Source organism: Paecilomyces variotii, assembly GCF_004022145.1.
Source record: "Paecilomyces variotii strain CBS 101075 chromosome Unknown C8Q69scaffold_1, whole genome shotgun sequence".
Lineage (NCBI taxonomy): Eukaryota > Fungi > Ascomycota > Eurotiomycetes > Eurotiales > Thermoascaceae > Paecilomyces > Paecilomyces variotii.
In genome coordinates, this window is record NW_021167140.1 from 1,855,858 (window position 1) to 1,883,090 (window position 27,233).

At 49.9% G+C, this 27,233-nt stretch overlaps 9 protein-coding genes across 9 annotated transcripts; 2 read left to right on the plus strand and 7 right to left on the minus strand.

Moving 5' to 3' along the window:
- Positions 1-782: 782 nt before the first annotated feature.
- C8Q69DRAFT_25948 (phosphatidyl synthase) lies at positions 783-2,631 on the minus strand. Its single transcript, XM_028626668.1, has 2 exons — positions 2,031-2,631; positions 783-1,938 (listed from the first exon to the last, which is right to left on the minus strand). Exons 1-2 carry the CDS (start codon positions 2,405-2,407, stop codon positions 957-959), a joined length of 1,359 nt encoding a protein of 452 aa, XP_028489085.1. The 5' UTR covers positions 2,408-2,631; the 3' UTR covers positions 783-956.
- Positions 2,632-5,584: 2,953 nt separating this feature from the next.
- Positions 5,585-8,151, minus strand: C8Q69DRAFT_26032 (hypothetical protein). The gene is made up of 4 exons (XM_028626680.1): positions 8,093-8,151; positions 7,255-8,001; positions 6,644-7,055; positions 5,585-6,543 (listed from the first exon to the last, which is right to left on the minus strand). The coding sequence occupies exons 2-4, from the start codon at positions 7,954-7,956 to the stop codon at positions 5,678-5,680; spliced, it is 1,980 nt and encodes a 659-aa protein (XP_028489086.1). The 5' UTR covers positions 7,957-8,001; positions 8,093-8,151; the 3' UTR covers positions 5,585-5,677.
- Positions 8,152-9,808: 1,657 nt separating this feature from the next.
- C8Q69DRAFT_440541 (U1 zinc finger domain protein) lies at positions 9,809-10,734 on the minus strand (the record flags this gene model as incomplete). The annotated part of the gene is made up of 2 exons (XM_028628663.1): positions 9,809-10,648; positions 10,711-10,734. The coding sequence occupies 2 exons, from the start codon at positions 10,732-10,734 to the stop codon at positions 9,809-9,811; spliced, it is 864 nt and encodes a 287-aa protein (XP_028489087.1).
- A 296-nt stretch (positions 10,735-11,030) lies between these two features.
- C8Q69DRAFT_451199 (transmembrane amino acid transporter protein-domain-containing protein) lies at positions 11,031-13,683 on the minus strand. The gene is made up of 4 exons (XM_028629474.1): positions 12,862-13,683; positions 12,732-12,793; positions 11,795-12,648; positions 11,031-11,734 (listed from the first exon to the last, which is right to left on the minus strand). The coding sequence occupies exons 1-4, from the start codon at positions 13,292-13,294 to the stop codon at positions 11,257-11,259; spliced, it is 1,827 nt and encodes a 608-aa protein (XP_028489088.1). The 5' UTR covers positions 13,295-13,683; the 3' UTR covers positions 11,031-11,256.
- A 1,030-nt stretch (positions 13,684-14,713) lies between these two features.
- On the minus strand, positions 14,714-17,020 carry C8Q69DRAFT_451206 (putative tubulin-specific chaperone). Its single transcript, XM_028629475.1, has 5 exons — positions 16,688-17,020; positions 16,150-16,606; positions 16,004-16,094; positions 14,834-15,942; positions 14,714-14,783 (listed from the first exon to the last, which is right to left on the minus strand). The coding sequence occupies exons 1-5, from the start codon at positions 16,857-16,859 to the stop codon at positions 14,771-14,773; spliced, it is 1,842 nt and encodes a 613-aa protein (XP_028489089.1). The 5' UTR covers positions 16,860-17,020; the 3' UTR covers positions 14,714-14,770.
- Positions 17,021-17,072: 52 nt separating this feature from the next.
- Positions 17,073-18,391, plus strand: C8Q69DRAFT_411238 (putative splicing factor 3a subunit 2). Its single transcript, XM_028628305.1, has 2 exons — positions 17,073-17,162; positions 17,220-18,391. Exons 1-2 carry the CDS (start codon positions 17,151-17,153, stop codon positions 17,916-17,918), a joined length of 711 nt encoding a protein of 236 aa, XP_028489090.1. The 5' UTR covers positions 17,073-17,150; the 3' UTR covers positions 17,919-18,391.
- Positions 18,392-18,393: 2 nt separating this feature from the next.
- On the minus strand, positions 18,394-21,348 carry C8Q69DRAFT_411241 (serine/threonine-protein kinase cot-1). Its single transcript, XM_028628306.1, has 4 exons — positions 20,325-21,348; positions 19,756-20,259; positions 19,200-19,676; positions 18,394-19,144 (listed from the first exon to the last, which is right to left on the minus strand). The coding sequence occupies exons 1-4, from the start codon at positions 20,906-20,908 to the stop codon at positions 18,832-18,834; spliced, it is 1,878 nt and encodes a 625-aa protein (XP_028489091.1). The 5' UTR covers positions 20,909-21,348; the 3' UTR covers positions 18,394-18,831.
- A 628-nt stretch (positions 21,349-21,976) lies between these two features.
- On the plus strand, positions 21,977-23,735 carry C8Q69DRAFT_524095 (mitochondrial import inner membrane translocase subunit Tim54). The gene is made up of 2 exons (XM_028633576.1): positions 21,977-22,186; positions 22,240-23,735. Exons 1-2 carry the CDS (start codon positions 22,087-22,089, stop codon positions 23,580-23,582), a joined length of 1,443 nt encoding a protein of 480 aa, XP_028489092.1. The 5' UTR covers positions 21,977-22,086; the 3' UTR covers positions 23,583-23,735.
- A 346-nt stretch (positions 23,736-24,081) lies between these two features.
- C8Q69DRAFT_26130 (NMDA receptor-regulated protein 1-domain-containing protein) lies at positions 24,082-27,175 on the minus strand. Its single transcript, XM_028626694.1, has 3 exons — positions 26,843-27,175; positions 24,797-26,773; positions 24,082-24,745 (listed from the first exon to the last, which is right to left on the minus strand). The coding sequence occupies exons 1-3, from the start codon at positions 26,922-26,924 to the stop codon at positions 24,270-24,272; spliced, it is 2,535 nt and encodes an 844-aa protein (XP_028489093.1). The 5' UTR covers positions 26,925-27,175; the 3' UTR covers positions 24,082-24,269.
- Positions 27,176-27,233: the final 58 nt, after the last annotated feature.

The following is a 27,233-nucleotide window of genomic DNA, read 5'->3' on the forward strand; positions in this document are numbered from 1 at the left end:
GGGGACACTCGTATCATTCTTCTTTTCTGTATTTTGCTGCCTCTTCTCTTTTTCTTTTCTGGTTAGATGTCTTGATCCTGTTCTAGAGCCTGCATGTGAGCGATTCAGTTTTCTTATCTTTGTCTTTCTCCGTCAAGTTGATATAGTCATTTTTGTAAGATCGATGATAGATGGGATACTATAGAATAGAATAGACGAATGTTCCAGTATACAAACATATATCTCGCCTACTAAAAAACAAGATAGTAATCCAAAGACGGGAGCTGAGACTGTCGTTTCTTCTAGAATTAATTCATCGTTTCCGTTCCAAGAAAAGTTATAGAAATACTATAAAATATAGGTAATAATAATAATAATACTAATACTAATACTAATAACCATCTATCTATGATCCTATCATCCCAAGTTCAAGTCCAAGTCCAATGTCTAACTGTTGCCAGAGACGACCAATATCATCTCTCTTCAGACAACATTCGACGACTCAGCACACATGCGCATACGTACGTAACATACAGGATAGAGCAGCAAGCGGTATCATGAGCCAAAATAACAAAAGGGAAAACCGAAATGACACGACACGACACGACACGACACACAAAAAAGCCTAGACTCCACGAGACGGAAAGTGAAAAGCGACGAGAGATGGTAATCTGATGCCAGAAAAGAGAAACATCTCATTCGTGCCAGGGCGCCGTCCAGTTCGATTCTCCTTCTTTTCACTGCTTTTTTCCCCTCTTCTTGTGGCGTCTTTTCTCACTTTGTCACCGCGAAAATCCCAGCGCGGAAATCAATGGGAAAAAGAACAGATTTGAGTCTCGCGGATGGGTAGATAGATCGGAGAAGAATTGAAATATAAAAAGAATATGGCAAAATACAGGTCCTCGAATCATGATGTAATGTGCAGTAATCAATATCATAAAATAAGACAGTTCGTTTCGGCATTTTGAGAGGTGGGCTTAGTCGTCGATGTCAGCCTCGTCCTCAAGGGCAGCTTCCGCAGCCTTCTTCTCCTCTTCGTCTGCATCGCCGGAGACCTTCTCTTTCATGGCCCGGACGAACTCGCGCTGCATTCCGAATCTTACTGCCTCCAACACGTCCTGAACGCATTTCTTAGGAGGGAAGCGAGGAATGGTGCCGTCCTGGTAGACGCCGGTCTTGACCAGGATCGAGTACCAGTTGCAGTCGCTCAGCTCAGAGTCGTTGAACGCGTTGGTGCCTTGGATGTCAGATTCCGGAGTGTCACCGACGAAGTAGACCGTCTGCGGGGGCTTGTCGATGCCGTAGACGTCCTTGCGCCATTGTTGGAGGAGTCGAGTCGCGAATGAGAAAGTCCCGAGCTGGGGCTTGCCAAAGGCAGTCGTCTTCAGTTCCTTGCCGGAGACGGCCTTGAATAGCGTCTCCAAAGATGCTCGCAGAGCACCCATGCCGATGCGGACGTGCTCGTGCGACGTCGACCAGACAATGTCGTTGTGAGAGAAGTAGACGGGTGGGCCCTCGTCGAAGGTCTCCGATCGGGTGCCTAGCTGGCCGTTCTTCGACATGAGCAGGTCCAGAATGATCTGCTGGTCACCGGCCCAGTCTCTGCTGTCGGCGAAGACGAAGATGGCATCGATCTTGATCTTGCTGAAATCACGATCGCGGGAGTTCTTCCACTCGTCCTCGGTCAGTTTGCGGAACGGGGTGACGTCCTGCTTCGCCTTGATAATGTCTCCGGGCGTAACGACATCTTTGAAACCGTAGCCTTCGGCCACCTCACGGCACTTTTCACCCTCACCACCTACGACGAGGACGGTTTGGTAACGCTCCGCCATCTCCCGCATGGGAGTGTGGCCGCAGATGAACTGGCCGGTGGAGACCTCGATCTCGAGTTGTTTGCTCAGATCGATACATCGTTCTTCCTCAGTCTTTCCACCTCCGTTAGTGAGGAAGATGTATGGTCTGGGACACAATGGGTTAGCAAACGGCATTGAAGCCGTCCATCCATATGGTCACGGAAGGAAAAGGAGTTGGAGGCAGGGTTAGACTCTTACACTTTGATACCGTAAGGGTTCTCGCCGTTCAGCACCTTCATGGCCTCCACGGCCGCCGGGATGGGCTTCCCACCGCGGATGAGGACGCCATCGATATCGAAGGCGAAGGCATACTGATCCGTAGGCGCGGCCTGCTGCGCGGCGTTGACGGGAGACGATGACCGCGGGGTGACCTCTTCGGACGAGGTGGTGGCTTCTTCGAGATGCATCTTGGCCCTCTCGAAGGACATGGCGGTTTCATTGGCATCGCCGAGGGTTGCCATCAGCTGTTTGGGAGGCACCAGGACGGTCGGTCCGCTGATGAGGTCGCCACGGCTGGCATCCATACTGGATAGCCTGCGGATCCGTGGAGTACCCGCACTCTGTGCTGCTGCCATGGTGGATCTTGGGAAGGGTTGCGTAGTCGTTTCCTGTAGGTGAGTATTGTTGACAGGGAGACCACAGCCGAGCTATTGGGTCAGTCGGAACGATCAGAACGGGGCTGGTCGTGACGGAGAATGATAATATATATATATATATATATATATATATATATAGATATATATATATGATACAGTGGGCGAGGACGATGATGATATCACAGTGGAAGGGATCTGGAGAGCTCGACGAGAAGCGACCTGCGTCTGCCCGTCCTAGGTCCCAGGAGATAAGGAAAACCGGTGAGCAAGAGAGAACGGTGAGCAACGGTGGATCGATGAGGAAGCTCGACTGCTATTTACTCGAGAGCAACGCAGTCCGTATTCGGTAGATCAGTTACAGTTCGAATTTGTTGTAGCTGGGACGAAGGGGGAACAAAGGCTGGTATATATAGATCCAGAGAGCGAGCTAGCTCATGGCTGATGCCCTGAGGCACGCTCTGGGGATCAGCGGGTGACAACCCGACGTGAGCGTCCGAACGAAGGTTGGATCCACCGTGGGGAGAGAATCGAAGCGATTACGATTCGCCATCCGAGCGATCTGGCTCCATCGGCCGAACGTCAAGGCTGTGATGATGAGGGCTTTGTCTCTCTCTCTCTCTCCACCCGTCAAGGTGTGGAGTTGGCGCATGCTGAGCGGTTTGTGGCCGTGCGTCGAGTCGAGTCGAGTCGACCGCATCAACCCCTCGCCCCCAATCCATTAGTAGCTAGATATCCGTTGCTTTTCTGCACTGGCGAGATTCGGGATGTCGCAGGGGACGAGAAAGGCAAGATAGTCGAAAGGCGAAATCATAGAATCACCGCAACAACAGACAAGACAAACGGAGAGCGAGAATGGTGATGACTAGAGTCGAGTAGATCAGGTCCGTGACGAAGGATGGAACCTCGGACGACCGGATTGTGGTGTTCGTGTCTGTGTGCGTTCATCGAGATAGACGAAATGCCAGAAGACCGGTTTTGTCCCTCGTCTGGGTCGGCGACATCATCGGATCTCGGGGGTGAGCGTGGACCGAGAGAGCTAACTGATTAGTTAATTAACTGGAGTCTTGAGTTAGCAGTAGATAGTAGTAGTAGTAGTAGTAGTAGTAGTAGTAGTAGTAGTAGTGATAGCAGTCTGGACAGAAAAAGAAACAGACGCTACTCTCGTTAGTTCTGCAAACGGGGGATTTCTCATCCACTCCCTGCGTCATGGAGGGGCTCGATGGCCGATCTCTCCCTGACGTCTGCGTTCATTGATTATCAACGAGAATAACAACATTCCTTGATGGAGAACTTAGTCAATTATTGTCAGCTAGACTAGTAGTAGTAGCCATGAAGAGTACTGTATAGATCCTCATAGCCACATCTATATCCACATCCACACGTGCAGCCACACACTTGAAGTCATGGATGATGTACTCAGCAGTACCTGGGATGCAGCGTCGTAATTAGTAGAGTATGTATGTATGTACCATAACATAACTAGTCCTGCTGGTGAGAGGTCAGAGCACTTATTAATGTCATTGTGCCCACTGCCGAGTCCCTTCAGGTTGCAACGCTCTGTTGCAGGCCTATCGGTACAGAAGGATAAAGTGAAAAGTACCGTGCAGTTGATGTTATTGATTATCAGAAAATACCTCTCAGCTGGGCCATCCGGTTTCCTACGGTATGCAGACCTCCACTTGGCGTCGCAGAAGAGACACGGCGAGCAAAATGATTATCTATGGTAGAAGCGACTAGATAATTACGTTCTACTGTTTGGGTTGACGTCTATCCCATCCTGTTAACAGCATCAAATCAACTTCGATTCTCTCTACCCGGTCTGAGATGGCGCCATCAGCCACCGTCTCTCCTCCCCTCCCTAGATACTCTAAACCTTACCACAGCCACTGTCTTTTCTATCCCATGAATCAGGGGACTTCCTTTTCTCTCTCTGTCTCTTTATCAAGTCACATTATCCCCCTTGATCACTCCGGCTCCGATAACACTGAGGTAAAAGAAGCAGTGATATCAAACCAAGAATGATGCCAAAGCACTACTCAAAAGAAAAAAAGAAAAAGAAGAAAAACCCCCCAAGAAATCCAGAGCATGGATAATATCCATAGAAACAACACGATAACTAGTAGAGTACCCAAGATAATTAACGTCTTGGACGAAAACGCCTCCAAACCAGCTAAACTTTAATAAGAAGCCATTGTTCAGCCAGTGACGTAGGAGGTTGAAGTGAGGATATCAGCTAGTTTACCTAGACGCAAAATCCTTAAAAGAAAGAAAAAACAAATATCACTATCTCTTTTTTCAATTAGAATGAATTGCTCTTTGTTTAATTTGTACAGTATACCATATTTCTCCACCTTGGGCGAAATCTACGTGCGGTACTCAACTTTCTTAAAGCATATAACTACCCCTAGTAGTCTCCAGGGAACGGATAACAAGGAAACATCCGAGAGAGCTAAATAATAAAATGATTAATTATAATTAACCTCTTGTTATTGCATCTGTAGTGAAGTGGGGGTAAAAAGAAACGCACTGACATCTAGCCTTTATAAGATCTTCTAAACTCGACTTCAGAAAGAGGGGTAATAACAATAATACTACCTATAATATAATAATGATTGTGGATCCGGACAAGACTTTAGTTTAATGGTCTAAATTATGATACTACTGCTACTCCTCCTCCTCCTCATTCACACGAACCTTAAAAGCATCATGTACATACCTAGGTACATACTGCATACAGGCTAGTGGAGGGGTCTAGGAGGACTCTACTCCGTAAGAAGCACAGAAGTTAAGAATGATATCGGTATGGTCAACGACTTGGGCTACGGATCACGAAACAGATCGAATTTCTCGGCGTTTTTCTTTTTGTCAACACCGGGTCAGAGCGCTGGATTAAGATACAACATTACACTCTGCCCTAAACATCAGACCCTTCCCGCCCGGAGTTCAAGTGCTCTCCTTCTTCTTCTTCCTCTTCTTCTTCCTCTCCCTCCCAGAATCAAAAGCCAGAGGGAGAAAGCAACGGAAACGCCATCAGCCCTACCATATGCCAGTCCCGGTAGGTAATGTGAAGAAATATCTCAAAATGTCAAACTCCTGTGGCCATGTGGCTTTCATAATATCAGAAATATACAAGCAAACAGCAAAAGTCCAAGGCAGAAAAAGCAGCCAGCTGAGCGCCGTGAATGATCAGAAAAAGTGAAACCCATTTTTACAAGGAGGCCGAAGGTGACATCACGTTGGAACCCTCTGTTACTGACGAGAGACGGTCCAAGATCTGACAACCATGCCACATATCCGCTTGATCACCTGCGTGGTTCCTTTACCGGCTGCCTCTTGTTCCAAGAATTTCTGCGCGACGAATAGCTTCGCGCCCGCATCCTTCTCATCTGTAGTCGTCGGTTGTGGGACACTGCGAGGGAAATCGGCCCAGCGCTGCCCAAGATGGCGGGCAATCGCAATCGAGTAAATGACGTCCCGATTCTCGTAAGTGTCGAGAAGCGTCCGGCAGCGCGCCAAGGTGTCGTCGATCTCCTTCGCGGAGCTGGCCTCGTCATCATGCAAGGTCAGGAAGTGCCCGACCGCGCCCCAGAAATCAACGGCTCTCTGATGGAGCTGTAGAGCGAGACTGGAGGTATTGGGTGGAGGCTGTTGGACTATGGGCTGTGCCAGGGGGTTGATGTCCAGGTATTCCCCAGTTACCAGTGCCTCGAAGACATCCAGTCGCTTGGCAGCAGTGATCAGCTCCGGGTCTTGCGATGCACTTCCGTTCATCCTGTTAGCCAAGTTGCGGCACAGGCACATGGACTGCCAGACAACGGAAGCCTCAAAACTCTCCACCCTTGACAGCACGGCTGGATCACCCAGATTTCGATCGTTGAACGCGTCAATGAGAGCAGAATACTCGGCCATCAGTTGGGCGTTCGTTAGCAACTGAGACAGGGCTTTGTCCTGGAACCAGCGCGTTTCCAGGAACTTGTCGATGGCTGGCGCGTATGTGGCAAGGAACACTGCTTGTATCTCGTCCAAACGCGCTTGCTGAATGGGGACAATGGGATGGGGAGGCGGCGGCGGGACACCTCTGAGGGCGAGAAGATCTGTGATCTTAACTTGTTTCGCTAGGAAGAAAAAAGACCCAGTTAGCAAAAAAAGATCTCCATAGTTTGGGGGATATATAATGCGGTAATGCATCCAGTGCGCGCATGAGGGAATACCAACCTTTTAGTGCGGAGCCATCAGAAATGGGAGTAGCACCGACCGAAGAGGAGTTTCCAGCCCCTTGCAGACTGCCTTCCATAGCATGTTGGACGTTTGCCATGGCGGACATGGTATTGCTCTCCAGTGCCGGATCGATAGCAGTCGATGATCCGTAGTCGAGCTGTTCCAATGACGGGGTCGGCGAATCTGACTGAAGCGAAGGAGCAAAAGGCTGCGTTACAGCAGGAACGTATCCAGGTGGTGCACCAGGATATTGTGGCGGTTCCTGAGGAGCGACGACGAGAGATGGAGGGGGGTTCGGAGCCGGCTGGATGGCAGATGGCGCTGGTTGAGGCCGGAAGACGGGATCATAGCCCAAGCATTCACGCTTGCTTTTGACGCAGTTTCGACAGACCGGATGTCCCTCGTCGCACTAGAAGGAGAGCAATTGCTGGTCAGCTCCAGATGAACGGGCGATGTTGGGCGCGCAAAGTGAGAAAAATAAATAGCGGGGTCGTGTGAAGGCGGAGATGGGTATTGGGAAGCTTGGGCGTGTTGTTGCAAGCTAAGCGACTGCTCGCGTGGAACAGCCCGCCTCTCCGCACCCACCAACCGCCCAGTTTACGGCTTACCTTGATTCTTCGTTTCCTGCAGGTCAGACAGCCCGTCTTTGTCCTGCGCTTTACTTCCTTCTTATGACGGGCACCTGAAAGCATTTTACTGGGATCGCCTGGGATCTGGTATCTCATCTGCGCATTCGGCGGAACGCCCATCTGAGGCATTCCCGGCGCATATCCCGGCATATATTGGCCCATGGGTGGCATGGGAGGCATACTCGAGGGCAGCGGAGAACCGATTGGCGCCTGTGTCGTCTGAGGAGCAGGAGCCGGTTGTGGTGGGAGTTGTTGTTGCCGACCGTCCACCGAGTGGATCGAGGGGAGGTTCATAGGTGCGGGCTGCTGGGGAACAGTTCCAGCGGGTGGTGTACTATGATAAATTTCGGTATTTTGCTGGGGCTGTTGAGGCTGAGGAGCAGGCGATTGTGAGTATGAATATGAGCCATTCGACTGCGGAGTCAACGTATGCGGCAATGTCTGAGGCGTGCTCTGAGGCGCGGCTTGTGGTGCGGCATGAGATGCAGCCGGCGACTCAGTCTGTGCTGTGTGTTCATTTTCAGATAGCGCTGAAGATGGAGGAGGTGCTGAAGGAGCGTTTGTTGGAGCCACTGGTGCCTCCGGGGCTGTTGAAGGAGCAGGAGGTGCTTGGGCCTGTGCCTCCGTTCCCTGAGGAACCTCTGCAGCAGTGGGCGGTTGTGTCGACTCGGCTTCTGACATGTTCCCTGTCTTGAGGGGGCAATCTATCGTGGAAGACCTAGATGTCTTATGTGTCCGTCAAGGTGAGCTGGTGAAGTCCTCAAGCCTATATCGATAGAACCGTCGAGGTGATGGATCCCCGAAAGACACCACTAACTAATAGTATTGACCGGAGTTGACTTTGACGAGAGAGTATATAGCTGGAGGCCCATGTATGATCCGCGCCTATTCTGATCAAACGAGGTTAGTTCGCTCTTCAAGATAGAAAAAGTGCCCGTGTGATGACAATTGTAAATCTTGATAGAATAAGAATCGTAATCACGCGTCTTTTCCAGAGGCTGCAGGCGTAAAAGAAGAGCCTCTTAGGCCCTGCGCGGTCGCTGAAGCGGATCCATAGTAGCTCGCAAAGCCCGTAGCTTCCTCGGTCGAGTTTGCATCGAGGGTTGATACATGTCTACCAACGCACCACCCGCGCCATCCAAGGCCTGAGCTGGCTGCAGAGCCTCTAGATCCCTTTCTAACAGCGTATTCGGAACAAGATTCAAAACAGGCAGCGAATGCGACCGTCATGGGTCATGATGAGCCGGCATTGAAGACCAGCGCAGCTCATCTGGGTCGCAAACCCTTCAACCATCCCAACAACAGACATCCCATAAATGCAGTATAGATCGTCTGGGGAGAAGCGGAAAACATCACGGCGCGAGGGACTCGGAATTTGACCGCAAGACAGCGTGTTGGGGCCTTCGATAAGACGAAGCAAAAAGGCGAAGGGGAGACGATGGCAGGAGCCGAGAAAGCGAAGCTCTCGTTTATTGATCACGTACGTACCTGGGCTAGATAAGCGAAAAGAAGCGAACCGAGTAGCTTAGTCCACCAGAGCTTGTTCTCCTGGAAGCGAGCGGTCTCCGCATTTAACGGTCAACAATGCTGGCGAACAAAGAGTGCTTGAAGTTGAGCTCCGGAGCAACTTGAAGAAAGTCCGGACCGTGACGATGTGAGAAGCGCGAACGGAACAAAAAAGCAGTGGCAATTATAGCCTGCCAAGGGCCGCGCTTCTCTTCCGGCGCAAACTGGCAAAGGACGCAATTTTTTCTTCTTGTACAGCAGCATCACAGATCAGAGAAGGATGATTAGCAGAGAATGTGAAGATCAATTCTCTTTGTGGTTCTCTGGTGTAGTAAAGTCAAGTAAATTCAATCAAGATTATTAACTATCGGTCTTGTTAATTTTACATGTGTATGTAGCAATACAAAGCGCAAGGAGTTAGATTCATCAGAAAATGCAATTGCTCACTGTGTGCAATCTAATTTCATTATGCTTATTCTTTAAAGATATCTTCAGCTGTGTCGCTGTATTCTGTGTTACCCTTCACCGTGCAATTTCTCCAGGTTGGAATGGCTAACTTATTCTACAGTAGGTCCAAAACAACCTCCCCGTGTTTGCTATCCTATGTCTGATAGTATCTTCCGACGATAGTTTCTGGATATCCCCAGAAACTGCTAGTAGAGGTATACAGTGATCAGGAATCAATCTACATATGATCCTGCTGCGAATTCAACATGGCCACAGCTCTTTCTGAAGCGCAAGGTCGTATCGTGGATCCTGTCACAGGCTTTACTTAGCCCAGACCCCTGTCAAGCAGCTTTGCTAGCGCTTATGGTATAATCATCCGTCAAGAAGGGCTGGCTCTGCCAGAGGATGACTTTGTATGACCACGGCAAGAAGGGGAATGTCTGCAACCTTTTTCATGATCAGAGTTTTTGTCGGCTTCTAGTGATTAGCTGCTCAACGCGAAAAAGGCGCCTTCGTTGCGGCGTATTTCCGCAAGAAAAAATCCGAGGTAAAGTATTCAACGAAAAGAAATCAGATCCGCTTATTTCTTCGCGAACTTGGGCTTTCGTTTCTTGAACACAACACCCGGTGCAGCCTCCTGGGCTTCGCTCCCAGCTTCCGGGATAGATTCTGGGACTCCTTGGAAAGACTCCTCCTTTTTAATCGCAGGAGGCTTGTCTTCTTCAGCGGGAGCCGGCGGAGGAGGACTGCTCTCCTGCTTGATATATTCGTCCGGCTCTTCTGTCTTCGTTTCCACTTTCACCGCCGGCCCCTTGCCCTTCAAATTCTTCGTAGACTCCAAAAGCGCATCCAAATCTCCATCATCTTCCGCACCAGGATACTGCCGTGTTGTGGAACCCCAGTTCTTCTTGACGGCTCTCTGCGCCTCCTCTTCTTCCTCCGCCTCTTGTCCTTCGAGTTTGCGCTTTCGCACTCCAATATTCAGAGATGGGTGTTCTGGCTTCTCCTCATCCTGCGTATCGATCACCCGCTCAGAAACCGTCTGCCACTCTCCGGCCAAAGCCATCTCACGACGGAACTCATCCGGTATAGCAACGCCCATCTCAGCCAACTGCGCCATTTGCTTTTTCCTCTCCTCCAACGAGACCGGACGCGAAGACGGCGCAGCTGCCTTCTGGTTACGTTTCCAAGGCGCATCTGACTTGTCCTGTCCGGAGGAAGAACCCGAGACTAGGCTGGTGAGTCTCTGCACTTCATCTTTCGCCCTTTGCGACTCCCGCTCATGCCGCTCTTGGTTCCTGTGTATGTCTCGTAGGAACCGTTTGAGATTCGACTGATGCTTCGCAGTGGCTTCATGTTGAGTTTTTTCGAAGGTTGTGTCGCGGATAAAGACCTTGCAGTGCTTGCACCAATACCTGGGCTGTCGCAACGGTTAGTTAAGAGGGCTTCTTTTATTGGGGATCCCGACGCGGTCGCACTTACTGCTGACTTCCAATATTCCGCCATCAGTGCGAGTATCAGGTAGTTCGCACTCAGGCTATCGTATTAACACGTAAAAAGATAACGTTTAGAAGGTGAGATTTCGTTGTCTGGCGCAAAAACAGTCCCACGGTGACGTTTGAGAAAGCGCCTGAGATGTCATCGGCATCGGAACTAGCGCGGAGCTAAGCGCCACGAGCAGACATGTAGGAGGTAATTATGGAAGTCCTGAAAAGCTGGACAATAGCATTTTATAGATTTGGAAGATTTTCTGTAAGTGAGTGTTTTATCTGAGAGCATAGAAGCAGGATTATTATTGCTCAAGGCAATCGTTATAACTTTCGTACATATCGACTGCCATCCTCATGTACAATACACGCAGTGTATTTATTCTACAAATATACCAAAAGATCAAAAGAACTATATATCTACAGGGGCAAAATTCTTAAGTCACATCAGAACATGAGATGAAAAGCGCTGGAGTATCCCTTAACCTCTCCGAAGATTGAACTGGTCATAGACTGTCACAAGCAAGTTTTCATTTCCTCATCAGGACACCTGCGATAAATCAAGGGGCGAGACACACGTAAAGGCATTCACTTGCGGATTCTGAAACGCTTCAATCATACCCTCAACGGCAGCATACATTCCCAATCCGGCCGTCGCCAGCGCACCGCCCCCATACAACACATGGAGAACATTCCAAATCCATGGTCCATTTACCAGGCCTCTCCACAAACGCTTTAAACCGGTATCTTGACGAACGACAGTACCGGTGGTTGGGTCAAAACCGTCCCCTTGACTGGTCTTCAGAGCATAGAGTTTCATGTTATAGCCCAGGGCTAGAATGGGCGGGAAAGAGTATGTGAATTGGACAACGGTCGCCGCAGAGATCACAGAGACGAACCCGAAGTAGTCGGGAATTGCGGCAGCGACAACATAAGCAATGGACCACCATATGGGCACAATGATGGCCCAGAGGATCTTACCTCCTTTGTGCGTCAGAGGCGGTGCGCGGAAGAGATCCCTTGGTTTTAATATCAGATCAAAATCGATATGGTCGGATCAGATGGCCAAAAAAACTTACATAAGAACGTTGTTGTAAAAGACCTTGATCCCAATGTTTCCATACAATCCTGCAGAGATAAGGCCACTTACACAGGCGAGCATGTCTCCCACAACCTGCCATCCGTAGCGAGAGACCCCTTGATAAGAGACCTGATAGGCATATTGCCCCTGGAAATGATACACGTAGCAACCGTAGATAAGGTAAACGCTGTATATGAAGAATTGAGCCCCCCACATGGCCTTGAAGAAATCAAATGGGCGTCTCATCTCGGCCATAAATTCGACGAACAGTTGGGCGCCACCGTAGGCGAAGACTCCCTGCAGAAGCCCATTGAGCGACCCGACGAGACTTTTCGAGTCAGGGAGACCACCGTAGTGCCTGACCGGGGGATATATTCCAGTTTTGGGGTCGGGTGTAATGGTTGAGGTGTCGACTGCAGACCCAGCAGAGCCAAGTACAGAGATAGCATAATTCGGCGGGCTATGAGCCATAACTCCCATGGTGATGAAAATAACCATGAGATTGAGCCATACTGCCGTATTTGCTAGCCAACCGTAATTGCGAAGGGTGCGCACTTGACCAATGAGATATCCTACAGCCACAAATACCACGCAGCAGACAGAGTAACACAGACGGAATCTGGACACCTGGGAGATGCCTTGGCCGTTCTGGATGATGACTTGTCCCAGAACCAGTAATAGAAGGAGTCCCTGCAGGATATTCACGAAATGGCGAGCATAAGGACCGTATATGCGAAATGCTAGATCCCCGTAGTTTTTGAGAGGAAACTCGTACGAATCCAACCCAAGGAACATTTTCCATAGCAGCCATCCGGAATAACCAGCCATGATACCAAAAACGGTATAAAGTGCCTGGTACCTTTTGTTAGATCTTACTCAGCGGGAAAAGTGTGGTGATAGTTAACTAGATACCACGCGAGCGGATGCCGACTTACTACACCGGGGCCCCAGCCCAAGGTGCCGAGTGCGAAGCCAACGCCATACGGTCCCAAAATATCTAATGAAGAAATGGGGGTCAGGTTTCTGCGGAATCTTGCGCGTCATTAGAATCGGGGGGATGCTCACCAGTCGTGATTAGATACCAGCAAGCTCCCCAGCTAGCTGTCCTCATCATGCGTGAGGCGTTGGTCCATTCTTCGTCCGTGATTTCTAGCCGGTTGGCTCTATTGGCCAAGTTGACGTTGAGAACCTTTGACTGCTGTTCACTTTGGGGAGCTGAAACTTCCGGCTCATCTTCTTCGGGCTGACCAGCGCCCTTGAACAGCGCTTTCCATATGCTTATCGTTGGACCCGCGGGCGGGGAATCCTTTTCCTCTTCGCGTGTTTTCAATGCATAATAGCGGTACTCCTCGAAGGTTACTTCTGGATCATGGAGACGTCGATGTTGTGGCTTGATGATCGTGCCTGTGCGTGGAGGACTCTCGTTGGAGTCTTGCTCTGGGCGCTTTTCGGTATCAGATGCTGACGACGGAGGGAGAGCAGTTTCGTTTAAGGACATGATCGCATCAATAGGTTAAGATCCAGCTCAATAACCATCGAATCCCCGCATACACACAATGAAGAATATAAGATTGTTTCCAGATGGATCCGGATTTGCTGCTAGCGACGACCACTTTTATACGAAATTTCTTTTCCTTTGGGTTTTGTCTCTATGGGAGGGTCCCACTGAATAATGACTGATAAAGAGAACCACGCCTTGTGGTGTTCCTGGTCACCGAACACAACGGTACGATGTAACTGGCGCTCTTCGATGGCGTATTATCCCTGGCGCCACCGGCGAGCGGCAGCAGTTTAGGGGGCCAGATAACTAGGTAGGCATCGAGCAACCAATGGAGGTCAATGGGGACTCGGATATATGCGGCATCAAAGACTGCTGCTGATCAGCCATCGCTGGTGATAACTAAGCGCTCCAAAGAGAAGGTTCCCATCCAAGCTTCAGCCGAACCGTTTTTGGACTTAGCGGCCTGACTTCCAAGGCCCGCAATTGCTTGTTTTATGCTTGACTCGACGAGCCTCGACGGCATTGATGTCTACATTTAAAACAGTTAACACATAACAACAGCACAAAAAGCTTTTAATTTAGTCAAGATAATCCATCACTATTTTAGAACAACGCGCAGTGCCAGCGCTTCGTTGGAGCCTCAATCTGGCGGCTAATCCTCCTAGCTGTCTCATTATCCAGCATGTGGTCCATTCAAGCGGCGACGCTGCCCAAGCAACACTAAACTAGTTAATGAAAGGTCTCGATTCATGGCACGAGTATTGTAAGTATTAGTGATTAGCATCGATAGAGTGGGTGGCCTAAAGAATAAGATGCCAATGGGCGTCTTACATTAGGCCTATGATATTTCGTAGAAGCAAAATTCAAATTAAGGCGTCCAGCAGCTAACAACAGGAAGATACCTAGGTAGCATCGACCAACCAAGACTATTCACCCTGCATGTTTGTACTGTCATGTCCTGTTTCTGGTATCTATGTGGAACAAAGAAAAAAAAAATTGAATATGGCAAAAGGTAGGTTACATTGTTGTTATTGCTTGCTAAAGTATCAAACTGTAGGAATAGATTGATGGGAATAGATAATGGGACAAGAAAGAGATAACGAGACGCTGGGGCTATATCAGCTTTGCATGCCGCACTTCCATTCAAGGATATGGGGGCCAAACTAGCTAACTCCAATGCCTGGGAGAAGCCTGGGATCTTTCACTAAGCTTCAATAGCTATCAATCATGTCCATCATACCATTTGCTTACGATAAGGCTGAAACATCACATTGCCACTGCATGTTAAAGCAGTTCGAATATTCTGTCTAGAACCCCTTCCATGAGGTTAGTCTTCCCCCAGAGAGACGACGATGGAACTAAACTTACCTGCAAGCAGCCGAGGATCAAGGAAAATTAATGCAAAACAACCAAGAAAAAAAGACAAAGATTTAGTTCGCTATTTTAATAGAACTAACCTTTCTATTTGGCACCTTATACATTGGCGGTAGGAATGACATTTATACACCCAACAGTAACTATGCCCTAACTTAAAAGACCTCCACCCTCACAGTCGCTTCCTTAAGATCATCATTAAACCAGTATCCAACGTGTCTCGTCGAATCTACCAACTCTACCTCCCGTTTGACGAACTTGTTCCCATCTTCTCTTGTCATGACTCTGTCTGATGCAGCTCCATTTTTGGATATCCTCTGCCCTTCGCTTTCTGCGGCATCTGGTTCATCATCATCGCTGCTATCCCATTCATCAAGACCAGTATCTGCTTCGTCCACGGGATCCCATTCCTCTGTCTCCCAGATTAATCGGAAGCCGAGAGGAGTTAGATCGAAGAGCCGCGAAACAATAGATTTCACTCTATAGACGTCGAAAGTGCGCGGTATCTCCTGCGTGTGCTCTCTCCTGTTGTTGGTGTCCGGTATATAAAACGTAAATCTGACCAATCTCGCGGCAACGGAGCGTGGGTTGATGTCTCCCCTGGAGGAGTCCAACGCTCTCCTGATAACTGGTTCTCCGTATAGGTCACACAATTCACCGTACCGAGGATGATTCGCCAGGATGCTCTTCTCTGCACTTTCAGGATAGGCCGAGAGCTCCTTTCCAATCAAAGACAGATAGTACAGTTCTCCATTAGTTCGCTCTTGCGGAGTAATCTTGCTGTAGTTCAGAGATTCGAGGTTCCGTAGACGGGCTACGGTTAGCATGAAAGCTTCTTCAACCGTCATTGATTTCTCAGGCAGATTTGTCACATTGGAGGGTGCCACCGGTTGGTCGTATAGAGGATTATCAGATATCCGTAGAGATTTGAGACCAGGGAAAAGTCTTGGAAGAGCATTGATGAAGCTCCAGGAATTGATATTGTTGCGAGAGACATCCAGAGATCGGACGGTAGGGGAAAATTGGAATGGTGCATCTTCGCTGGGCGAATCTGAAGGCAAGACACCGCGTATGTTATTGCCTCTTAACGAAAGCCGGTCTAGATTAGGGAGCGATGCTAAACTCCGGACCGAATAAAGAGAATCAATCTCATTATTCTCTAGGGTCAGGCTCTGGATTGTGGGCGAAAACGTTGATGAGATAGATGAGATCTGGTTGCTGGACGCGGATAAAGATGTCAGGGACGGGAATTGATAGCTCAAAAGCGCAATCTATAACCGAAGTGTCAGAAGAATTCGCCAAATTTATAAAAAACCGAGATAAACGTCGTACCTCGTCCGAAGTCAATAGGGTATCATCTAAATGCAACTCTAGAATCCGCTCAAATGTCAACTCGTTTTTGATGGCTTCAAACCGATTTCCACTGAACAGGTATTAGCACAATATTTCCGCTTTTGTAAATGGACAGAGAAACCCACTTCAACTTCAATAGCTTGATCTTTTTCAATGGCCTGCATATATCTCTCACATCCACCCATCGTTGAAGTAGATTATGACTAAGGTCAAGTTCAACAATTCTGGGACATGTCTTCTCAATATCCTCCACTGCTTTTTCCCGCTGCTCAGGAGCAACGTCATTAGCCAGTAATCCAGAAATACGCAGACCATCCAGGATGATGATCCTGAGCTCCTGCAGCTCAGCGAGCTTCTTTCGGATCTTCTCAAACCCAACCTCCTCCACAACCTTCCCATTGAATCGAATTTGGTCAGGAAGAGGTACAGCAGTTCCTGCTTCCTCTTTCTGCTTGCTCTGAGCTAGCTCTTCCTCATATTCAGATGCATATTTTTCATGCACGGCTTCGAGGAAACCCCGGGGCTTCTCCGTGGGCCGGGATGGACGAACAAACGACCCCGCTGTAGGATGATTACTTTTGCCTGCGTATTAAGTATGAGCATCACGCCTAAGAAATATAGACGAAAATATTCAGCGGCTAGAGGAGGATATGAATTTATTACATCGGAAATATTTCACTCCCTTATGTTCCCCTGAGTGCTTCCCGCGTGTTGGATCGTCCCATTCCACTCCAAGCCATTCGCCAGTTGTGCCCTCGACCTTTCCGATATAGCGCACCGTGCACAACGCGCCATCGAACGATAGTCGCTGGCATTCATAAAATTCGTGACTCATATCTCGTAGATCTTCGCAAACATGTTTCTAGCATAAGGGATGTTGTCCAGTCTATTGGGGGAAGCCAATAAATACATATCAACCAGGCTAAGGGCCGCAGTCCAGCCGTGAGATGCGGAAGAGCCAATAGTAAGCGAGAGCGCGGCGATGGTTTCGCTGCTTACATAACAACAGCTCTGCGGAACTTCCAGAATCTCTTCGAGAAAGCTGTTTACTGATAACCGCCCAGATCGCGCCACTGTTATCCCTCATTTGCACGAACTATTAGTGCAATAGGGCACATATATCAACATGGATTACCAGGTAAGCTACATATACTCCATAATGCTCTAAATAACCGACTTTCTAACATCATCTTAGAACCGCGCAGGTTCCAAATTCGGTGGCGGTGGTGTCGCATCGCACTCCGCAACGAACGCCGACCGTCGTGAGCGTCTGCGCAAACTCGCCCTCGAGACGATCGATCTCGATAAAGATCCGTACTTTTTCAAGAACCACGTTGGAAGCTTCGAGTGTCGTCTCTGTTTGACCGTTCACCAGAACGATGGCTCCTATCTCGCTCACACTCAGGGTCGCAAGCACCAGACGAACCTGGCGCGTCGTGCGGCAAGAGAGCAGAAGGAGGGGAAGAATCAAGATGCGCTACTCCCCGGAGCGATGGGTGTGCAGGTGAAGAAGCAGACGCTGAAGATTGGACGACCGGGTTATAAAATCACGAAAATTCGGGATCCGTTGACGAGACAACTGGGATTACTGTTCCAGCTGCAATACGACCAGATCACTCCTGGAGTGAAGCCGCGAGTACGATTCATGTCAGCATTCGAGCAGAAGGTGGATGAGCCCCCAGACAAGAACTTCCAGTACCTGGTTGTAGCCGCGGAGCCGTACCAGTCGTGCGGTTTCAAGCTACAGGCGAGAGAAATCGACCGGAGAGAGGGCCGGTATTGGACTTGGTTCGATGAAGATAGCAAGGAGTTCTGGATCCAGATCATGTTCAAGACCGAACGTGAGGAGAGATTCAGTGGTGTCCCCGGTCTGGCACCGGCAAACACTCAATAGTGTTTCCTGCGGCAACGTGTATGTTTTGTGGAGAAAAGGAAATTGTCTTGGTCGATATCAGAGCAGAGAGTATGTATCTCTAATGGGTTACGGTTGAGGCGTTTTACGGTTGTTGGGATCAAAGTTTGAATTTCAATGTCAATAGCCCAAAAGGCGTTCTAGCGTCCGCTTCGGACGTGGCATGGTGTATCCAGTGCTTCGTGAGGTGAAGAGATAGTCATTTCTTGAATCCGAGGGCTAGATCATAGCCTCAGAACATAACTATCCTACTACTCTTAATGTTGATGGAGAGCTCACCTTCTTGCGGGGTCCCCAGGCCCCGAATTGGCTTGCTGAGGATGACTCGATATAATCAAAGCTTGTAATGCTACTTCTATACCATGATTTCATGGCTTGCGCAGCGCCGTCTAATGCACGGCCCAGCCAAATACTCTACTCCACCTTTGTCGACTAGCAAGACGTAGCTCCAGATGATCTCAAATCATTTCTTTCTGAATATCCCTTTTTTGACTTATTTCAAAGATTTGTCTACATGCAGAGTCTAGGTAGACACAGCCAGCTCATTGTGACATTTTTTCGGCCAAATAGCATTGATATAGGAACAAATCCTCTACGCCACGTCAGAGACATGCACATGTAAATATAGACCAGAGATATTCGATCCCATTCGCCAACAGGTGGTCTTCAGGTAGTCGTCGCCTCACAATAAAATCACAAATAATGTCGGAAAAAGAAGAAGCGTAGGTCATCACCACTGGCAAAAGCTTTCGCTGCATGTTGAACGACAAGTAGCCACATAAACGGAGTTAGGATGCAGATGAGCCGCTGAAAAGACGTTAATGCAAGCCCGCCTGCTGGAGACTTCCCAGCCAGGTTCACCGTCACTCCCAATCTCAGGTGGTCGGCCAGCTCTCTAGCTCGCCTGGAAGGCATTGAAGGCCTTGTAAGTGTAACCAATGAAAGGAAGACTCATCTCTGCCTCCTGTTCGTCTGGCATAGCACGAGCCTGGGCACGGTGAGCCGCGGAAGTATCTTCCTGAGGAATCTCGTCGACGGGGAAGTAGGAGACGTCGACGTTGGAGCTCAGCTTGGGTTCAAAAGGTGCGCGGATATTGCGCAGTTGATCCCAAACAACCCCGCGGAAGAAGGGGTGGGCCTTGATCTGGGTGGCACCGCCATGAGCACCACCCTCGCTACCGATACGGTGCTCAGCATCACAAAGGAAGCTACGAAAACCATTAGCAATGAACTTGACCGAGACACGACCTGAGCTGGAATTACCTTCGAATAAGCGACTCAGACTCACGCGAAAGAGTGAGCTCTTCGGGGAAGTAGAGACAGTCCCTCCAGTTCACGATCTTCCGGTAAGTGTCGGTCGTCTCCTCAGCACAGAACGGCGGCCAGCCCACAAGACACTCGAACATGATGGCACCAACGGACCACCAGTCGCATAGGTAGGTGTAACCCTGACCGTTGAAGATCTCCGGGGCAATGTAGTCTGGAGTACCGACGGTGGAATACGCCATCGCTCGTCGAGACTTCCTCCAAGTGTTGATCTGTCCACGGTTGGAGACAGTCAGGTTGATCGAGTCCGAGAAGTAACCAGAGTTACGGTTCTTGTCCTTTGACGTAGAGTTCTTGAGGAGGTTCTGGTAGTAGGCATTGTCGTGAGTCTTCTTTCCTCCGGTGGAGAGACCAAAGTCAGTAAGCTTGATGTGACCACCACGGTCGAGAAGGATGTTATCAGGCTTGATGTCACTATACCGAAACGTGACTAGTTAGCGCCCCATATAAAACAGCAACAATAGATGAAGTATTATCAAGAGCTGAGACTTACCGATGGAGGAAGCCTAATTGATGGACAGCCTCAATAGCCATCACGATCTCTGCCATGTAGAATCGCGTAATGTCCTCCGAGAAGATTTCGTATTTGATAAGCATAGTCATCAAGTCACCACCGGGAAGGAACTCCATGAGCAAATAGAGGTATGCGGTGTCCTGGAAGGAAGCGTGCAGCTTCACCAGCCAAGGGTTGTCCTTGGAGTCTGCCAGGATATCACGCTCAGCGCGGACGTGTGCCAACTGATCCTTCTTAAACATCTCTGTCTTGATCAACGACTTGAGGGCGTAGATCTTCCCATCAGTCTTCCTCTGGACAAGCTTCACTTCTCCGAAAGCACCCTTTCCAATAACCTTGATGGTCTGGAAGTTGGCTGGTGTTTCCTTGGTGCGCAGGAACCGAAGGAAAGTAGACTCCTTCTTCGCCATGGTTTCAGACTCCTGTCGTTTCTTGTCGGCGGACACATTCGGGTCGCGAAGCATATGGTCAAGGGTCGCAGCACTGTCCCAATATTCGTGTCAGCAACGGTAAAAGATGTCGAAAGTGAAGACTGTATGAATACCCACCGCATGTTACGATCGCGAGCACGCTCAATGTTCTCCTGGAAGAACACGGTGACCAATTCCTTCAACGCCTTTCCACGCTTGTGAACATTTTCCGAGTACCTGTCCGGGTAGCGCTGGAGCTCCTCATCTTCACCCGGCGGCTTGGGACTGCGAGTGTTGGGCTGTCCCTGAGAGCCAGAAGTACGAGGACGCTGGCCGGGAGAGCCACGACCAAATAGTCCCGCACGAGGCGAGGCACTCAAGTCTTGGTTTGAAAACTGCTGAACCAGGCCGTTGGTACCATCGTTGGCGTTGTAGCCCATACGGGACTGGTATGCGGCCTGCGGGGACTGGAGGTTCTGTTGCGCATACTGCTGCTGGGCATACTGGGCCTGTTGGGCCTGGTACGGGTGATTCATGAAGTATCCCTGGCCATAGGCTGCATTCTGGGCCGCCTGGGGGTTGACATATTCCTGACCACCATTGGGATAGATTGGTTGCGGGAAGGTGGATGGCGTCGTAGGATAGGCGCGACTGTTTGGCTGGGGAAGGGCATGCTCGTTGTACCCAAAATTCAAGTGCAGGTTATTGTTGTTTCCCGCCATCGTGATTGAGGTGCTCACGCTCAAAGACAGTGAGCGCGAAGGGGATAAAACGACTGAAGACAAAGGGGGTGGGGAAGTGAGCAGGTGGCACAGTACTCAGGGGACTGGTGAGACGAGTACGAGGGACCCGGCCAGACCAGAAGCGCGAGTCGGACCGTACGATCCCACAGGCGGACTCAGCAGACCTGGAGAAACTGTGAACCGGTAAACGAAGGGAGAGGGTGAAAGAAAAGGAAGTAACGAGATGGTTAGTTCAGGAGAAGCAGAGACAACAAAGAGTTGTCTTTGGAGTCGATAAGTTATTACCTGGCTCCGTTTAGCGTGGAGATGGCCGCCGCAGACTACTAACTATCGGGGCCAGCCATATCCATGAAACGCCCCAGGAACATCGCCCCCAATGGCCCAATAAGCGAGGTCACGGGGGTTCGATCATGGACGATGCTTGATGTTTTTGTCGTGTTTCTACAGGGAACATTCCAGCCTTGGATGTCACTGCGGGGTCTATTATTGACTGATTTCTACAAGGTGATTCCAGACCCTAGTCAAATCCTATGGCATAGCAGAGGTTACAAATTAGAGAGTCAGTAAGTGGATGGTCGGATGCTGAGCAGTTAGTTACTAGATCTAAAGAAGATAAAATAGCTTCTGGATGAAGAATACTATAGAACACGACCATCTCATCAAATAAGTCAACAGTTCCACTGCTAGTTAGGTAGTTATTTGTGCGCCCGCTCTCAGTGCTGAATAAGTTGGTGATAAGAGTCTTTGATTATGTGGATTGCAATAATTAATAGGTGCCGTAAAGATACCCTCTATCACAATGATTTACTATCTCAAAGCATATATAGATAGTATCTTGATATAAACACTTATATAAACAATATACCACCGCATATATTACACAAACCCAGCTTTATCCTGGCAATCAGCGCATTATCATCGTCTGCTTTTATCAGATTCACGTTCCAGATAAAGTTTGGCTTCCGCCAACCTATGCCGGAAGAATAAAACTCCGATCACAGCTGCCGCGGACATCAACTTTTTTGGCTGCAGTAGAACAACACGCAGAGGACACGAGCTCCAGGAACTGTATTCCAGGACATCGGGCTGTCGACGTCGAGAAGACGCCCTTGTTGAACGTACTTTTCTTCAGAAGGGGCGCTTGTATCTTGCACAAAATGGCGGAATCCTCCAACTCTTCCGCCCCATCTGGTCAGCCCCAGAATGCTGTCCCGAAGCCGCCTCCGAAGGCACAGAATCCGGCCCTGAAGATGATGGGTGCGTTTGCCTTATATGTGTTTGACAATCATCTATGCTGACAGGATCCCTAGGACTACCGCACATCCGGTTCAAGTTACCCTCTCGCAATTGGATGATCTTTCTCACAATAACCGGCTCTTTCGCCGGCGCCTTGATCTATGACCGAAGAGAGAAGAAACGTGCACAGCAGAAGTGGTGCAACCTGGTCGCTCATATGGCAAATGAGCCTTTGTCAGTTGATGAATTGAGGAGGAAGGTCACGATTTTCCTTGCCGCGCCACCCGGTGACGGCTTGAGGGTTGCTCGAGAACACTTCCAAGAATATGTCAAACCGATCCTGGTTGCCGCTGCTTTGGACTACGATGTCATCGAGGGCAGAAGAGAAGGTGATGTTAGAGCAGGGCTCGCAGAAAAGATTCGCAGGTTCAGACGGAGGGCAGGTGAGCCCAGCAGCGTGGTGGAGGAACCAAACAAGCAGAATGTTCTTGAAGAGTTCCGGAGACTGAAAGGCAGCAAGGAAGAAGCTGGACCCAAGGGTGATATTGTCATTGGACGGCATACTTGGAAGGAGTACATTCGGGGTCTCCATGAGGGCTGGCTTGGTCCGCTTGATCCTCCGCCGCCCCCTCCAGCTCCTCCAGCCCCCGAGCCTGAGACCCCAAGTTCAGATGATGCATCGCCAATTGCTGGCTCTGAAGAACAGAAAAAGACAGAGGAGAAGAAACCTGAGCAGCCGGCTACGCCTCCTGGACAGGAACCGGCCTACATCTCACCAGCGGACTACTCGTCCCGGCCTCTCCCTCCCACCATGCCGTCCACTCTGGAGGGATCCGTTCCCATCCCATTTCCTCACATCCTCGGCTTCTTGAACACCCCCATTCGCATCTACCGTTTCCTCACCAAGCGATACATCGCAGATGACATTGGACGGGAAGTAGCCGCTATCGTCCTTGCATCATCAACCAGACCATATGAAGACAATTCCTTGAACTCCTCTCCAACCCTCACTCCCACTCCAGGCACGGACACCTTATCCTCCGCGCAACCCACTACCTCCGATGACTCGAGCCCGTCCTCCACTGCCAACGAACAGCAGACCATCCTCGAAGATGAAGAGAAAGAATGGCACAAGTCGGTCCACAAGCGCTCTGAAACCATTCCCGACGAAGAGCGCGAATGGCTTGACGATATGGTCGTCGACCCGCGCATCGGCTCACGGATGCGTCGCTTCGTACTGAACTCCGAGGAAGAGGCTCGCGCCCAGCGCATCGCCGAGGACAAAGAATGGGTCAAGGGAGAGACGAAGCCCGCCCCCGTCCCCTTGTGGAAGAAGCTGTGGATCGAATACGGGTATGGAGAAGACGAGGCTACTCTGCGAAGAAAGCCAATCCTTGGAAACATTGACGAGGAGTGAAAGAAGAAGAACGCATTGCTTTGCTCCCCTTCTTGTATGATTTTGGGTGTTGGACAAGGGATGAAAACCAACCGCACGATGATCGCTGGTTCTGTATATTACTCACACGTATAGAGGGCATAGATGTACGATGTCATAATTAACAAACTCCCATTTCTCAATTCACCCAATGACGTGCAGATATCTCGAACGTAAACTAGAACGAAGACGAGAAATTTCTCTATGTAGATTGTAGATATCTCTTCCTTTACGAAGGTATGGTCAAGTCGATGTGCCTCCGACTCTCACTACGGGGTAGTTTCCTGCATTAGTTATATTGCTTTGTGTATAACTATTGCAGTTACAAGAACACTTATTAGCAAAGGCAACCTTGATGATGCCCAATTGTCTCTTTTTTGATAAATGGCTGAGCTCACTACCTACATAATGTACAGTATACCGTGGTCAGTCAGATAATAAAAACAATTAGTGCACGTCTCTCCGTCCCTTTATCTCTTTGATTTATGAAATTTTTCGTCTTCACTAGAAAGGCTAGAGACCTTTCCGGCATTTTCCCTGACGGCCTTGGGTCGTAGAGAGTGGCATCTCATTCCTCTTCACTTCACGTAGCCGTCAAGCATATCGGTTGTTCTGTGGACCCGGCCCTCGTTGAGGGAAGTACAGAAAAGAAGTATAATCTATCCTTCTTCAAGCGTCACTTTGCTTCGCCTGAAACGCAGATGCTTCGTTCCACTTCTTGTGCGCCTTCTCAATGTAGGCAGTCTTTGCGGCCTGGTTACTACCCCACTCGTTGAGCAGGTCCAGACCCGCCACAGCCTTCTGTATCGTGGCGTCTTCCAGATCAAGAGTGGAGAGAAGATCCTGCTCACACTGCGACTTGGAGTCAGGGCTGAGGAGCAGTCGAGCGGACAGCGCGGCTTGCACGTGGGTGGTGCGTGTCTTATGAGCAGTAAGGAATGCGTCGTTCCACTCAGTGAGGTTAGTAGATTTCGGGAGCAGAGGCTCAAATTCGCTGGTGATGACCTCCGCGACCTGGGGGGGAAGAGGCTCTGCGAGAGAGTCGAGTTCCTTCCGGAAGCGAAGGAGCTGAACATGGAGTGTTGGATTCGAAGCGTCAATGGAGTGAGCAGCCAGCAGGCACTTCAGCGCCAGGAGGTGCTTCTCTGGAAGACAGTCAGTCAGTAAATTCGAGCTATTCGTATGCGAAGACTTACTTCTTCTCAAGTAGACTTCAAACCCGACGTTCTGCGCCTCAATATTGCCGGGGCTGAACTCCAGCAAATGAGTAAGAAACTTGAGAGCCTCTTTCAAAGGATCTTGTGTCTGCACGAGCTTCGTTCCTAGAGGATCCGTGTCCTCCTTCTTGATCTCACCATCCAGATTCTTCGCGGTAGCGCTTGCTGCCCTCTTCGCATCTCTCTTCTCAGCTTCCGCCTTTTCAAGTTTTTGCTGCTCTTTCTTGGCTTTCTTAAGAGCCTTTCTCCTTTCTGCACTATCCTCCTCACTGCCATTCAGACCAGCAGGCACCGGGCCGTGAACGAGATCGGGCTGGTCATGCAAGAGCACGTAAGCCTTAACTGCGGAGAGCGCCATCCGTGTGTAGAAGGGATGATCCCGCAAGTGGTCCTCCCAACGGATCATGTCAACATATGCCCGAATCATACCCTTTCGTAGCGAAAAGCTGTGGAAATCGAACTGGTCTTCTTGCCAAACATCAAAGATGGTCTGAACAGCATGGAACCGCTTCAGAGCGAGTCCGAGCTTCCTCTGACGCAAGTAGGACTCTCCATCTTCGGTAAGATACCACACACATTGCATCTCGAGCAAGTCACCGAGTGCACCACCAACGGTCTCGTTGCGCGTGAACTTGCTCATGTCATCAAGTGCCTTCTCATTGTCGTCATTTCTAAGCTGGTACTTGGCAGCTTTCGAGTTGATGTAACGGTCCTTCTCGTCCAGCTGTCTCGCTTGCTCCATCGCCTCCGCAGCCTTGGCAAGATTGCCATAGTGCTTCCATATCCGTGCCTTGGTCATTTGATAATCCACTGACTTGGGTGCCAGCTCGATAGCCTTGTCGACGTATTCCATGGCCTTTGCCAGATCCCGACTAAGATGGTAGTTGTAATGCTGCGCAAGGAAATAGAAGACGGCGGACTTGAAATCAGTTCCATCAATCTTGACCTGGTTCTCTGTGGATCCATTGGACTGGCTCTCAACCTTTCCTGCTGCATAACCTTCAACAAGCTCCTGAACAGTGTCACGCTTAGCCGTGTTGGTGTAGAGAGTTTTAATGTTTGCAAAAAGTGACGGCACGCCCCTTCGAAGCATACGCTGGAGATAAGCGTCTGCGGCAGTCTTGAAGTCGTCACCTTCCAGGAAGTCCAGAGGCATCCGACGCGGGGCGTCACCCCTGGGATACTTATCAGCCCACTGATCGTACACAGCTTTCAATGCACTATGATCAGTCTCGGGGATACCCTTTGCCTGTATCAACCCTTCATAATAGTTCGCGTTCTCAGGGTTCCGGTCGATGAGGGCAGTATAGGCAGCTTCAGCTTCCTCCTTACGGCCGAGGCGCAGAAGGTAATCGGCCCTCATTTCCATAACGGCGAGCACATCTGAACACCTCTTGCCAACGGAATCCAGATGCTCGAGGGCCCTCTCCAAATCTCCCGACTCGGCGATGATCATGTTCTTATAGAGGACCGCCTCAGAATGTTCCATATCGGATCTTGGCGGGGGAGTCTTCAGTGTCTCCTCGTACGTGTTCAGGACATTCTCCGCCTCTGTGAGATTGCCAGCCAGATGATGTGCGATCGCCAACGCAGTCCAGTTCTGTCGGAATGCTGGTCGTGCCTGAAGCATGGCGCTTCTGCTCTGAATATAGCCCTGATAATCTCGCATCTGCATCTGGAGCAGAGCCAGATCACGCTGAATGGGCTGAGAGTCTGGCTCCAGTCTCAAGGCAAACTTGTATGCTTTGATAGCTTCCTCGAAGTTCTTGTCCGCTCGGTAGAGCAGGCCGAAAACGTGCCAGCAGACGTGCGACTTCATGTCGTTCTTGAGCGCCTCCTTCGCAAGCACGAAGGCTTCCTCCTGCTGACCTTGGTTGCTCATTATCAGAGCTTTCATTGCTTGTGTGTCGCCATGGTTTGGGTTCTTGCGCAGGATCTGGTCCGCAGCTTTGAGACCTGGGAAGCAAACACGCAGTCAATATCTGCTCCGTTTCGGGGAGTGCTCCGGGACCGTATGAGACGTACCCTTCTTGTATTGCTTGTTCTCATAGTGGCGGACCACCTGGCGGAACAGCGATGCGTCCTTGGAGCCCAATTGTTGAGGCATGGCGGCCGTAGGTCAGTGCTGATGACACTGAGGGAGCTGGAGGAACTGCGGCGATTGACTGTGTGGGAGGAGGGCAGGTGATGTGCGGGGGTAAACTGCCCGGTGAGAGTAAATCGCTAACAGTATATATAGTACAGGATGAGACGCGGAGAATGTGTCACTGTGTCTTGACAAACAGTTCCATAGCTGTCCACGGTCGCTGCTGGGGGTTCTGTACGGAGTTCAATGCGACGATACTGGAGGTAAAGGCTGCAGCTGCGACTTGTCCGGCGGGCGACAAATAATTATCCGAACCTCATTTCTACTCTG